General features: G+C 34.0%; 1 protein-coding gene across 1 annotated transcript; it reads right to left on the reverse strand.

Moving 5' to 3' along the window:
* Nucleotides 1–10,201: 10,201 nt before the first annotated feature.
* LOC126690351 (sugar transport protein 13-like) lies at nucleotides 10,202–13,653 on the reverse strand. Its single transcript, XM_050385456.1, has 5 exons — nucleotides 13,524–13,653; nucleotides 12,778–13,100; nucleotides 12,544–12,668; nucleotides 11,588–11,879; nucleotides 10,202–11,196 (listed from the first exon to the last, which is right to left on the reverse strand). The coding sequence occupies exons 1-5, from the start codon at nucleotides 13,651–13,653 to the stop codon at nucleotides 10,570–10,572; spliced, it is 1,497 nt and encodes a 498-aa protein (XP_050241413.1). The 3' UTR covers nucleotides 10,202–10,569.
* Nucleotides 13,654–15,659: the final 2,006 nt, after the last annotated feature.

Consider the following 15,659-nt stretch of genomic DNA (forward strand, 5'->3'; position numbering starts at 1 on the left):
TTTGAAGTTTAATGCGTCCTTCTCAAGTCATGGTCTTTATTTATATATTTGCAGTTTATATTTCTAATCGTTGATGAGAAATTAAGGCTCAGTTGCACAATTTTTAAATACTTTTAAATGTACAGCTGCCCTTGCTTTTATTTAAGTAGCTAGTATTGATTAAAAGAAGAAATAAAGGTCATAACTCATAAGTAAATTATATGATAATAATTTTTTTTAAGTAAATAACTTGATGATAATACCGTAAGACTTCCTTTTACAATGTATTTGATTTTCACTGACAATTATTTTTTAATATTTTGAACTTGAATTTTCATGTCCTCTTGTTTTATTTTATTTTATTTTATTATCTTGGATGTATTCCACTTGCTTTTTGTTTCCTAACTCATCACTATCAAATAAATTTTTTAATATAGAAAATAGTTGAATTTACAACAATTTTTTAAATTCCAAATGGCTGCAAATTCTACCACAACCACCGTCGACTTTTGTTTTCTATTGACCAACTCAGCAACCGTAGATTTCTGTAACTGTACTGAAGTTTACAAATATCATTAATCAATTCACATCAGTATCACACACGTACGTCCACGTATGTCCACACACATATACATGAAGCCAATGTGTGATTTGGACTTTGGAGGCACCAAAATTGACCATATTTTTCAACGTCCAAAAACAACGGTAGCTAGCAATAGCATATTGCACATCGAGTTTGATTATAGAGTTTTGTCCTTTTGGATAAGATGAGAAGAAAACAATCAAACATTGGTACAGAACCTTTTGTCATTCACGAGGAAACTGAACTTTAGAGAAAGAAAAAGGAAAGTATTTATGTATGGACAAGAATGTGCAGGGTTCACACTTCGCAGGCCAAAGGTTGGAACTTTCATCGAACTTTGATCTTTATTGTATTTCATGCACAGCACACAATATTTTGAGACGGGTCAAGCCTAGGTAAGCCGCCAAGGCAAAGGATACGTGCGGAGGAGTTGTGATTTCGACTTTCAGCCCCCAAATAAGATGGGGTTTCGACTTTCGTTGGTTGACAAAGAAAAAATTGGAGCAAAAGTATAACCTATCAACAATTTGACACGAAAACCATGCCGAATATTTTTGTAACTCTCTGCATGATAGCTTGTTTCTTGCCACAAGATTTCGCAAAACTAACATATTTCATGAGCTAAAGGGTTGAGAAATTATTGCACTCACCACCTTGTGCCTTGACCCTTGAATAACCTCACAAGAGATTGACGAATGCTAGCTAGTTGACCAATGGCTATAAGGTCAGAACTGAATTTGTTATGTGTGGCACCACAAAAATGAACATACTCTCGAATGTTTACATGCGTGGCACCTCACAAATAAACAAAATTACTTTTTTTACCTTACAATTTTTCTTTTTTTGACAGAAAAGATAGAAGTATATTATTAAAAAAGAAAGAAAGGTACACGTCCCAATGCCTGGAGGTCGTACATAGATAGCCAAACACAGTGGCATGCAACCCAGGAATCAAAACAAACTATAAAAAAGAAAGAAAAATATATCAAAAGCCAACTAACATAGTCAGTGGGTTCGACGGGCAATTATAAGTGAGGGAAAGGGATTTTGATGCAGGAGCATAATGACAACTTATGTGGCAGTTATATAGGCAATTTGTGTCATTTTTTTTTTTAAGTCCATCTATCTTTTATTTATCTTTATTATTTAGTCAAAGTTAATTATAAGTTTTGTTAGTAATTGTTTCAGCCTAATAAATCTGATCATAGGGTGATGTAAAGTCAATCTAAGGAGTTGTCATTTGTATTGGAAGTTATCAAGCATTTAGTGCAGACATTTATTTCACATGCAATGTATTCACCTATAATCATAGAAAAAAAAAGTTTCTATTTAGACAAATCATTTGCAAGTGTCCTTGCTTTAGAGTTGAGTGATTTTTCCTAACAATCAAGTGTGTGACTTGGTCGCGTTGAGTGACATCTGCTACCTCCGGTATAGTAGTGTTCCTAAACTATTCATCCTATTATTAGGTTAAATCTTTGATACAATCTATCTAGCCGGTCTCAGTTTGCATCAGATTCAACACTAGATTCTTCTAAGTAGGATAACTTAACTAGGAAATGCCGCCAAGTTATTGAACTCTTGATCAAAATCATTTTATAAAACAAAAGTGGTTTTTTTTTTAGGGAAACCAATTTTTAAAGTGAAATTTCACTTAATAATAAGGTTTATTTACTTATTTATTTTTATTTTTTGCGCTATTATTTAATATTACGTCATATAAATAGAAGAATTTACAAAGTAAACACAACATTCAAATTTAAAATAAACACATTCCTATCTACTACAAGTATATATGATTTATTCAAAAACTAATATAACAGTTTATCGTACTATTATCTATTTACTTCACTCTTAATGACAAAAATACAATCTTAGATATGATTAAAGTACATAAAATTAGGGATGACATTGGGGCAAGGAAGATCTGGATCAAGGGTGCCTTACCCATGTCCCCACCCCCATAGGGGCATTACCCTGCTCTATTATTGCGCCACCATGTTTTTACCCTGTGAAATCCTACCTCACTTTGCCTCATAGGGCTTTGCCCCACACCTAATTTAAAATATACAAAAATTGATATTTAATAACATAAATAAAACATTTACCAAACATAATACTTAATATGCTAAATTAAAATTTACCCCTCTAACCTTAGTTTGGTTTTAATTCAATCCTCTAATTTTACTCTTCTTTCTTTTTTTCAGTCTTTTAACTATTCTGTTGGGGGCAAAAAAGTTTCCTTTCCGATAAATGAGATTTATGTTGGGTTGGAGGGTCTAAACTGAAACTCGACGATGGGCTTGATGCATGGCCTAAAGGCTATCGGTGAAGATCCAAGAAATCCACTATATTTTATGCCTTGGGCCTAGATTGGGACTGACAAGAGTAGCCCATAAACAATCCCTACAGCAAACACATCAGCACGGTTAAAAAAATATACTGTAGGAAATAACCCAGCAGTAAAGTGTTTCTGCAAAAAATAGCCCAGCGATAAAATGTTTCTGCAGAAAACAGCCCAGCGGTAAAATATTTCTGCAGAAAATAGCCCAGTGGTAAAATATTTCTACAGAAAATAGTCCAGTGGTAAAATGTCCCAGTGATAAGTAAGATAAAACGGTGTAAATCTCCAGCTGTTAGCTATTTCACAGATTAAGGAAAATGTCTACATTTTCAGACTCATCATCAATTATTTCTAGAGAAGAGTCTTCCAATACAATAACATGAGGGAAAAATGCTATAGTAACAGTTACATCATAGCCATCAATAGTAAATGAATAAGTAAATATCATGGGCTCCATTATGACAAATAATGAGAAAAGCTTAGTGTGAGATGAAGGGAGAGAGAGAGATCCCAGCTAGTGCAGCAAGATCATTATGGTGCCAAGACATGCTCATGAATATAGTGAGTAGTGAGGGATATTTCAGATAGTATGAGTAGTGAGAGTTATTTGTAAGTAGTATGAGTAGTAAGTGGGAGTGTATACTAAGACTGTTGGGACTTTTTGCTGGGGTTAGCCGAGTGTTTATGAATAGAGTTATAAGCTGTGGAACTTAGTTTCTAAGCTTGAAAAACTAAGAATTCAATATTTTTTTCAAAGCTTAGAGAAGACCCTTTTACAGAGAGGTTAAGGAAAAGTCTTGGTGTGTAGCTTAGTGTCCTCTAAAGATTTAATGGAGAATTCCATTTATAGTTGGGTTTTAGGGGGTAATTAGCAAATAATTTTTGCTAAATCTTCCTCAATCTTCAGAAAATCCTTAGAGAATCGTTCTTAGGATTTTAGCTAAGAGTAATAAGCTCAACTTTAGAAGGTTTTTACTGTTTTGGGTAATAACAGGTAGGATTCTGACTTAATATTGAATGCCGATTGGCCTTGGCTGATGGGATTAGAGCATGCTTTAGGCTAATGATCTTGGTTGTATTGCAACTAGAATCAAAGCTCCCTAGGACAGATTGGACCACCTCAAGCCAGGTGTCAACCTTGGAGCCCTTGCTGGGAACTCTGTTGGGATTCCCTTGGTGCCCTCCAAACCACATTTCCCTAAGTTTCCCCATTTGGGGTTCATGTGCTTGGTCCATGAACCGAAGAATACACATTTTTAGTATGAAAATGAGCTGATTTCATTTTGTTTCAGGAGCTTTAGTGGTCTGTTCATGGCTACTCTTGATTTTTGACTGGCTGGGTTGGAGAAGAAAAAAGGGACAGCTAGCTAAAACTTCCTAGCTTTCTGTCACATCAGTTTCAGATTTATGTCACATGAGAGATAATGGAATTTCAGCTTGTAAAGGAAGGGTTCAACCTTTGATGGACACATGTCATCTTCTGGCCTGATTGGACAAGTTAGGACTTGATGGGAAGGGGCTCTAACTATTCAGTTGTTACTGAAATTTGGCTGGTCAGTTCACGTGACCTCTAGCTGCTGGGATTTGTGTGTGGGCTGGCCTAACTTAGCTGGGCTTTGTAGTTAAGCTTTCTTGGGCTTGGTTACCCCTACAAAATGAATAGTTTTGTCATGGGTGATATTTATGAGCTTTTATAAATCTTGTAAGAGAGGTATTTCTTGAGGGATGAACAATTATATTTCCCATGAGTGAGGGATTTAGTAAATATATGCCAAAAGAATATTCGGGTTTTGCAAAATAAGTGCCAAATTAGTATTTGGGCTTTGAGCATAAAGTAATTGTTTTTGCCAAAATATTATTTTGGGCTTTGTAAAATAGTTGCCAAAATAGATTTGGGCTTTGTAAAATAAGTGCCAAATTAGTATTTGGGTTTTGAGCATAAAGTAATTGTTTTTGCCAAAATATTATTTTGGGCTTTGTAAAATAGTTGCCAAAATAGATTTGGGCTTTGTAAAATAAGTGCCAAATATTAATGTTTGGGCTTTACGAAAATAGATGCCTGTTGAGGGCTATTTGTGAGAATCCAAGTAGGAAGAAGAAAAGCCCAATAACAAGGGTAGCAAAGAATTGGCAAGCAGATAGTAAAACCATTAGGCCCAAGTAGCAGGAATAATGGATCATAGGCCCATGAAATAAACAAATGGGTCTTGAAGAGGTAAGTGGGCTTAAAGAAGCCCGAAAAGAGAGAAATAACATCCCATGGGCAGTGTATGATGTAGAAAAGTGAGAAAGAGTTGCCGCAGACCAAAAATAATGCAAACTAAGAAAGTAAGAGGTTTATGGCAGGCCAATGGATCCCAAGGATGAGAATAAGGTAATTGAGCCGGGGAAGCCCAATGAAGTTTGTAAAAATCCATGGGAATGCAGAATTAGTAAAAGGGCCAAGGAAGCCCAAAGAAAGCAAGTGGGCAAGGATGCCCAAGAGAAAAACAAAAGGGACACAAGAGCCCATAAGTAAGAAAAAACCAGTGGCCATACCAAGCCGCTGGGGGAAAGAGTAAACGGCTGGCCTAAAGAGGCCTAGCAAAATTGAGTCATTACAGCAGGAATAACAGAATAATATGGCAGGAAATGAGGGAAATCAAGAAGTGGGCCAAAGAAATATAAGGTCCATCATCAAGTAAAGCCCAGCTCCTAAGAGGAGCAGGAAATCAAAAAGCAGCCCACATAAAAGGTCAAAGAAAACGAATGGCAAACTTTGCAGGCAAGCCTCCAGACCATGGCAGACGAATGGGCAGCAGACAGATTTTGGACATATATGGAAGGAAGGCACTCGCAAGGCCCAGGTACCATCAGCCTGTACCTAACCAATACAGAGTATGGTGAGGTCGGGGGTCAAAGATTCAGAGGGCATGGTTTGGTGGTGGGGAGAGGGGAAAAATCTATTTTTGAGGTTCTAGCTCAGGCTCTTTCAAGGAGGTGTACTGTTGGGATGACTTACTATCCAAAAGAAGCAAGCTGAGTGGGAACCACTAGGTGCATACCATGAGGGATAGGGAGAGAGAAAGAACCCAGACCGTAGCAGGAAAGGGTGCCACGGCAGACAAACAAACAAAATACTCTTCTTTATCTGGTGATGGGGGGGTTGCACACAGACGGAACAGTGATGGTCAGCCAGTACACCTAGACCAGACAAAGGAGGTTAAGGGCTAAAACAGTAAAATCCGGTCACGGTAGGCACTATAAAAAGGTCTTGCCGTGAACAGAAAAACAGGGGTAACAACGTGAACCTTGACTAAGAAATAGAAATTTGAAAAGAGAAACCAAAAAATAGAAAAAGAAACGAATGGGAAAGAAAGAAAGAAAACAACCAAAAAGAAAACAAAGTGAGAATTAGAACGACAGGCATGCACTAGTAGATTGATTCCCTCTCTCCCTTATGAAGTCTTGCTCTCTGTGAAAACCACAAGGAGCCTCTGTGCATAAACCACTCAGGCTCGTTTCCTTCAGGGCAGTTAATCTCCACGGCAGGACTCTTCCTGAGAGATTAATTGCGTTGAGAAGGAACGTTCTTTCCTCTCTGGCTCTGCTCCTACGGACCAAACTTTAGTTGATTTCCTAACATTTTGATTAACTCATATATATTAATACTTGTTCACTTTTGTTCTTCTCTTTCCCTTTCGTAAAAATGATTATTATTGCTGCTGTAATTGTGTGTGAGGGTTGTTTGGTCATTTCCCACTGAGTGGTTAGATATTTTATTTATTTTATTATTATTATGTCTGTCTGCCACAACTTGTCTGAAACAGTTCTGCCTGCCATAAGCACGTTCCTAGCAAACCTGACCTAGTTTGCGCACAAGCCGGACCAGCTTGAGTTACAGCTGGACCGGTCCCGACTCCCTTATCCAGAAAACTTAGGCCTAGTGCCGCATGAAACAGCCCAACACCACTAGCACAACCCACCACTTTATAATGCCAAATTAGCATTTGGGATTTACGAAGATAGATGCCAAATTAGCATTTAGGCTTTACGAAAATAGATGCCAAATTAGTATTTGGGCTTTATAGGATTTTGTAAAAATATTTTCGTATCGTAACGGGTTTTAGAGATGCTGCATCGTAGCAGGCTTTGTAAATGGTGTCGTGTAGCAACGGGCTTTAAAGATGCCGTGTAGTAATGGGTTTTAGAAATGCGGCATCGTAGCGGGCTTTAGAGGTGCTGTGTAGTAACGGGTTTTAGAGATGCCGCATCGTAGTGGGTTTTAGAGGTGCCAGATCGTACCGGGCTTTAGAGGTGCCATGTAATAACGGGCTTTAGAGATGCCGCATCATAGCGGGCTTTAAAGGTGTCGTGTAGCAACGGTCTTTGCAAAGATTTTGTTGGACTTTTGAGCTTTGCCCGCAAGGTAAATGAGCTTGGGCTTTTTATGGAGATAGTATAATTTTGTGGCCCAATTTTGGTAGAACATGATGAGTATTTTTTTGTGGGATGTAATGGGTAATATTTGTGAGAGGACCCAAATTAATTTATGGGGCTTTATATAAGAAATATTTGTGGGAGCCCAATATCATGGAGAATATTCGAGTAATATGCGGGAAATATTTATGTAGACTTAAGATAATGTGTTGGCTCATGTGGGTATTTTTGTGAGTGGGCTAAAGAATTTAAGACCCAAAAATTTATACCTCAACAACTTCCATTCATATCCAAATTCAATGTAGTTCTTCCATTCATCTCTATCCAATACACACCATTAAGTCTATTTGAAATGACGTTGTCTTGCTATTTTTCTGATTTCAAACGTAAAAATAAATTAGGAAAAATATTTTTTATTCAAACAATTGTTTAAAATTATGTTAAAATTTTAAAAATAAATATTTTTCCTTGCCTTTCTCTCTCTCTTCGCCCATTTGTCTTCGTGACCTAAGCTATCTTGACCTAGATCTGCTCATGACCTATCGCGACCCAGATTTTTGTCTCAATACAGTCACTTTAATTACAACTTTGTTTTTGAAATCAAGATAGCTCACATAGAGTCCTACAATCCCAATCCCCCCTTCTAATGGCTCCACCATTTGACTTCTCAGGTTCTCCAATTACTCCCTTGGTGGTGCCTTCATACTTCAGATGCTCCACCTTTAGCAACAGTCTCCCTCCTCAGTCGTCCCTCTAGTGATGCTGATATATAAAGGCCTTTAGTTTAGATGTTAAAAAAGCTTTTATTTTTTACAATTAAATTTATTGAGGAAATTGAAAAAGCTTAAAGTTTGATGTTGTTTCGAGGGTTCTCTGTTGCTATGGGTCTTAACGAGCTGGTTTTTGTTGGACTTTTGTATGGAATTTCGGGCATTAGAAATTTTAATTTGGTAGAATATGTGTAGTGGGGTTTTTGGTTGAATATGGGTATAGAAACCTTGTATTCACATAGCAATTTTTGTGTATGTAGTAAGATATTAAGATTATTTTTTTATAATTTATATAGAGTTTTAACCTATGACATCTACTTTTGATGATTATATTTTTTATCATCAAATCAAAACACTAATCGGTTTTTGGTGTTTTTCAATCTCGAAACAAAAAAAAAATGAGAAAGATTCTTATAATTTTGGGAAGAGTTTTACTCTCTATTTTTTTCCCCTTCTTTTCTTTGTGTTCTTCCCTCAATTTGAAATTTCTATTTTTCAATATTTTCCACTCAAAAAATTTATCATTTTTTTTTTTAAGTTATGAAACTAAAAAAAAATATCAAAATTTTTTGGCACTTAACAACAATCTACTTAATAAAAGTGGACAAAATGACAGTATTGACTTACAACAAATTAAAGTTAAATGAATGAAATAGAGAATTTGATTGAAAAAATGCCAGGATGTAATTTGTTATTTAGCATGCTTAATATTATAAAGTAAATCTTTAATACTAATATAAATACAACCTTTCATTTATACCAAATTGTTTAACAAGATAATAATACAAAATCTTAATTTACCGACATAAAAACGCATAACCAATAGCTGTGACCAAGAAATAATACTCAAAATTCTGAAACAAAACCAAATATTGAACACTAAGTACAAACTACAAAATGCATACCAATATGCTTAACAAAACAATAATATAAAATCCCAATCTATCAAACAATCAATTAAAATAAAATAAGTACTAATACTTTCGTGTTCTTGTATTCTAATAAGTATTATTATTTTTTTTTTTAATAAACAAAATAAACAAAATTTTTAATAGTTATACTTGTAGTTATAACTTTAGAAAAAAAAATAATAGCATTTTAGTAATTATTTAGGTGGGACAACCAAAATTATCATACCATCTTAGAATAGCAGCACATAACATAATTATATCTTTATTTGTCATGAATCCATTTTAAATAAGCATGAATTAGGTATTTTTTATATTGATTTTCTTATTTGATGAGTAATCATAAAATTCCTATAGAAAGCGAGAGGTCTTGGTCAATTAAAAACTAAGGACGCCATTTATTCAAATAAACCAATTCATTTATATTTCACCAGTAAAAAAAAATGTCGCAAATTGTACCAGTAGTGGCCAATAGATAAATCAAGTGGTTAAACTCAGAGGAGCATCTTTTCTAAAGTTTTCTATGCGCACAAAACATGGTAACTTATCATCATTTTACATTGACCAAATGACATTATGAAATAGAAATAGTAATTAAAGTGCAGCTACTTGAAATTTAAGCTATCTTCATCATATAATGCTTAATTATTCTTATCTTTTCAAGTACTAGGTTAATCATTTGTGAAGGAAAATGGAAGAAGTGATGGGGACCACTATGGCAATTTGTTCAATTAAAATCTTCTAGAGAAATTAGGTACAAGGGTATGGACCAGACGCACTCTACTCTAAACTCTAAAGTGAAGTAGGAATTGCAAGTCCAATAAAAAAAATAAAAATAAAAAGTAGTAATTGCAAGCTTCCAAGTTCCAAACCTTCCTCTCTTTTTTTTTTTTTTTCTTTTTGATTAACTTTGAACTTTCCTTTTGATCCCCACAAGGACTTCCTAAAGTACAAAGAAAGTACTTATAAACTAATTTAAAACAAAAAAGGGGTAAATTGTTGAAAGGTTTTTACCTAAAAACTTATAAGTTCTCATATATTATGTGAATTGGTACAGATAATTATAAATTACAAGCCACGGTAAATCTCCAAATTCTACCGAACCCAAAAAGAAATAAATACATCAGTAGAATATGAAGGTTTATTATCGTATTTGCAATTGAAGTTACACATTTATTCTCATTATTTTGAACGAATAAGTAATTAAGTAAAAGTAGTCTTTTTCTTTTCTTTTCTTTTCTTTTTTTTCTTTTTTTTTTCTTTCCCTGCATTAAGATAGGAGAGAGGATCATATATTGAACCTTCCTGTCCGGGAGACTTAAGAGGTGCCAACCGACTCAGGGATCATTGGTAATAAAAGCTCTAATTAGGAAATTAGAATTGAGCAAAATTATCACTTTCAAAAGTGTAATTTTCCTTACCAAGAGTCATGTGATTCAATTGGCACCTCTTGAAAAACCGAAACATTTATGATTCAAATCACTCACTCTCAACTATCAATGCATAAAAAAGAAAAAGTAAATAAAAAAGGGTTTGTTTTGCCTTTTTCACCTTTGCTCTAGTTTATCAATCAAAAAATCTCTTCCAATACCAATGCTGCCTCCAAACTTTATCTGTCATTTCTTCAATCGGGACATTTTTGGTCTCAGGAAGCATGAAAAACGCGAAGAGTCCCATGATAAACACCCAAGCGGAGAAGAACAGGAAGATGCCATACTTGAGATGGCACAGCATTGAGAGGAAAGCCTGTGCTATAACAAAAGTGAAGAGCATGTTGACAGACACAGTCACACTCTGCCCAATAGAACGAGTCTCTAGTGGGAATGTCTCACTAGGAATCAACCATCCTAGAGGTCCCCAAGACCATGCAAAAGATGAAACAAAAGTGCAAACCATAACTACCACTAGGATTGCAAACCCTTTTGAGAGGTCGCTAGTGTTATCCTTCAGCTTGAATCCTAGGACGATTGCTATCACCACTTGAGAAAGGAACATTTGGACACAAGCTTCAAGTAAGAGCAGTCGACGACCAATTTTGTCCACCGAGTAGATGGATACCAAGGTAGAGAGGACATTAACAGCTCCTGTTATCACAGCTGAGTATAGGGATGCATCACCACCAAATCCAAGAGATCTGAATAGCACTGGAGCATAAAACATGATTGCGTTGATGCCAGTGAATTGCTGGAAGATCTGTTGCAAACACACAAAGAAAAGAAAACATTAATTTACAATATTGGAATGTCATATAAATGTTTATATACCAAGAGATTGAATTGAGAAATTTGTATAATATATACTAGTCTCATGCATGACTTATGAAAGAGTTCTGATAGTTTTAAGTAGTTTGATCAATTTGGATAAAATATAGGGTACAGAGTTTTTTTTTTTTTTCTTTTTTTTTCTCAATTTAACTATACTTCAACTCCTCAAATCATATTATGTTATGCCAGTTTGTCTTACAATCATATCTGTGAATATACTTTTATGTGCTTAATGTATGTTTTTGGGAAAATCACTTAGAACTAAACAGTAAGGGAGATATATATATTCAGATTAAATTGTGAGAAGAACACTGACTGACCTGCAACAAAATTGCTATGACAAGTGGAGGACGATACTTCCTCAACAAAATATCTTTGACTGGTGCCTTCACTGCTTTGGCCACACGACTTGCCTCAACAAGCTCCATGTACTCTGGTTCGACATTTTCGATGCCACGGATCCTCCTAAGCACAGATTTTCCTTCATCCAAGTGACCACGCTCAATCAGACTATTAGGAGTGTCAGTCACAATGAGAGACCCTATGGTCAGCATAGATGCTGGAATGCCACCCAGACCAAAAGATAGCCTCCAACCCCATCCCCCTGTGATCCTGTTATTGCACAAAAACATTTAAAGAAGTTAACAAGAATGGTGATACTATAGTTCATACAAATTTTACGATGTAGGGCTTTCAAACTATGTGCTTTCTTTTAAAATACAAACACAAAGCAGAAAAGAAAAATTGATAGTAATGAATATGATTCATGTCACATCAATCATATATAATAAATAAATTTATGAATTTTTTTTTTATAACAAAATTATGAATTTTTTCTATTATATTTAATAAGGTATCACATCAGTTTATAAAGTATATATTTTTAAATTCATTGTAACTTTAGCATTACTCAAATAAAAGGTTATTTATAAACTTTATTTATTATGTAGTTAATTTAGTACAAACCTTATCCATTGGAATGTTAATTTGTAACAAAGAGTGATGTCATAGGTCTGGGGAAAATACAAATTTTACTATAAAAACCTTATAAACCAATGTATTGTAGATTTTTTTGTATATTAAAAAAAATAATGGACATTCATTTATTATATTATTAAAATTGCACCAATCACATTTTTTTTTATATTAGCATTCAAAATATTTAGTAGTACAATTTTGATAATAATTTAGTATTTTCCAATAAGAAAACTAATCAATTAACAGTACCATAGATAATTAAGGTTTGCAAAAAGAATAGAAGAAATAGAGGACTTACTTGGCAGTGCCATAGTTGATGATATTTGCAAAAAGAATGCCAATGGTGACATTGAGCTGGAACAATATGTTAAGAGCTCCTCGAATTCTAGTTGGTGCAATCTCCGAAAGGAAGACTGGCACAGCCTGTTAGGTAATTGATATTTCAAATGATCAAACAAGAAAGAAGAAGAAGGAAAAAAAAGATTTCTATGATTATGACATTTTGGTTTATGGGGGTGAAAATTTAAAATACCTGATTAGCAAAACCAACACCACAACCAAGAAGGAGCCTTCCAATAATGAGCATGGCAAGGTTTACTGCTGCTGCGTTTAGGACAGTTCCGAGTAAGAAGAAAACCCCAGCAATCAACATGGTTAGCCTTCGGCCTAGCCTTCTGGTCGTGACGGACGCGAAGAAAGTCGCTATTAAAGCAGCAATGTAAAGAGATGAAGTGAACAATTGAAGGCCTTGATTATCGTATTTGCAGTAGTTGCTTTCGAGTCCGGTTTGCTGGGTCTTTCTGTATACCACAGGGAAGAACTTTTCCAAGAAAGATGGCATCGAAGTAACACCCCCTGCATGCATAAAAACAATTCAGACAACGGTAAGAGGTTTTGTTATAATGCACTAAATGGTAATGTATTATGCATGCATGAATTTATTTTCTGCTGGCCCAAGTGGAAGGGAATAAAAGATTCAAAATTAGTAATAAATGTTTCATGGTACATAAATAATTTACAAAAAAAAAAAAATGTTTATAAATTGTTAAATTAAATGATTAAAGGAAAAAGTTTAACTACAAAATTAGTTATAATTTAAGGTTACAACTTTATTCAATATCATTAATATTATTACATATTTTGAAAATCTAACCGTTGGATTATGTAATCTTTATGCTCTTAATACAAATGTCAAACTTCATGTCAATTAGATATTATTTACAATATGATCAACAGAGAATCCATAAAAATGAGAGATCAAGTGAATTAAACATGTACCTGAAATACCAACATCAAAACCAAACATTAGGCCTCCGGTGGAAGCTAGAATACATGAGATGATAACAAGAGGTGTAATCCTTGCCTCAAACGTGGTGGTGCTAGCCGCCGGTGCAAACCCTCCTGCCATGATCAACGATTAATCAAAAGCAAAAGCAAGCTAACAGGCAAAAGCTCTTAACAATCAGCTTCCAATGGCACGGGGTTCGGAGACAAGCACCACCACAGCCAAGTCGAAGATTTGGCAGAAGGAAAGCCTAAAATGACCTTTCAACGTTAATTATTTTGTCTATGGGCGGTTTTATAGTGACAATGAGGAACGAGTTCCCTAACGCCTGTACATAATCCAACTTTAGGTGCTCCAGCTCCTACAAAAAATGCAGTTCACTAAAGTTGGATTAGTCTACATGCATTCTGATCCTTACAGCTGCATACAAATCATACCAAGCTAAAAATAACAACAACAAAAATATATGCGGTCTAGGAAACAGAGTTTTTTTTTTTCTTTGGTTGTTGTTGAAGGAAAATCGCAATAGAATAGATTTGTGTCCTACTTTATACTCTATTAATGAAAGTATGTCATATTTCTTATTTGTTTATAGTTTAAACTTTGATAATTGTACTAGGAAAGTAAAAATAATACATGATAAGTTAAATATGATTGGAGGAGTAAAAAGTAGAAGAAAAAAAAATACGACAGAGGTTTTATATTCCTATATTACAGTTTACAGGTACAAAAAAAGTGTGAGTATTAATAGATTGAGATTAAGTGATCAGGCTGTTGTAGCATGTACAACTGCTCTCTGTTAGTGTATAGCTTAGACTAGTTTAGCCCATTGGGCTTAGCCTAGTATACTATACTTGTAGTTTACTCCTTTTACTTGTACTGCACACATATCTAGCCTATATAAGGCTATCTATTGTACATTATTTTATACACATCAATATACAGACTATTCAATCTTTCTCACACTTTATATTCTTAACACTCTCAATGATAAGAAGGAGAGCAATTGTGTCATGTTTTTAGAGCTTATCTCTCATTCTTATCTGATTTAATCTTAAATTTATTTAGATAGTTACAATATGCTAATAAGTCCCCAATTTGAATTTTTTTCCTTTTAGACCCCCAAACACATTATGTGTGAAAATGTGTCAATTAAGTTATAAGACTCTTGACAAAACCTTCAATTTAACTATTAAAATTAATGTGAAATAAACTTGGAGAAAGGGCACTAGGGTCATGGTTTTTCGGTTTGATTTTAATTTACTTGATTTACTTTCTGTAAAAATTACAAGTTTTTTGTATTTAAAATTGTATAATATATGAGTTTTTAGATCGAATATAAAATAGTATTAGATTGGCAAAGAACATGGTATGCATGTAAAATTATAGAGAACATGTAATTTAATGGTAAAAATTAAAAAAAAAAATTCGATAAAAAGTTATTAGGTAGTGTAATCTCTCTCTCTCTCTCTCAAATGATTACTTTATTTTAGAAGATTAAAAAATAAATAAATAAATAAATAAATAAACTAACTAACCAACCGCTACACACTCACACACACATACTTTAATTACACTGTCTCACCAAGTTCAAAAAAAATTACTATTAGATATGCCTAGATGGACATAATAATATCCTTCTTTTTGAGTTGAAATGTATGCTTTCATCAAAACTGTACCATTTTTAACAGAGTTGTATTAAGGAGTTTAAGCCTTTAAGAAGCCGATTTATTTAGTAGATCCTTGAACACCATCATATTATATTATTAGTCACTAACCTGTAAAATGTGTAGAAAAGTTATCAAAACTATTTTTATATAATACATATTTGATTAATAACTAAAAGGTCAAATATTAAATTTGTAGAAAATACTTTTTCTAATTTAATTATAATTTATTTAAAGAAGACAAAACCTAATTTGGTCAAAATTTGTTTAGTATTGAGTTGATTTATCCACACGCAAAAATATAGGGAACTTTTTATTAGTTCAAACTAACATTTTTAGCACTAATTGTAACTTTAAAAACTAAATTAAAAATATAATTATTATAATGATGATTTTGAAAATGTGAGCTTTCAAAAACTTACATGGAAACATTAAAAGAAGTCAACAAAATTCCAAACAAGT

Source organism: Quercus robur, chromosome 6 (assembly GCF_932294415.1).
Source record: "Quercus robur chromosome 6, dhQueRobu3.1, whole genome shotgun sequence".
Lineage (NCBI taxonomy): Eukaryota > Viridiplantae > Streptophyta > Magnoliopsida > Fagales > Fagaceae > Quercus > Quercus robur.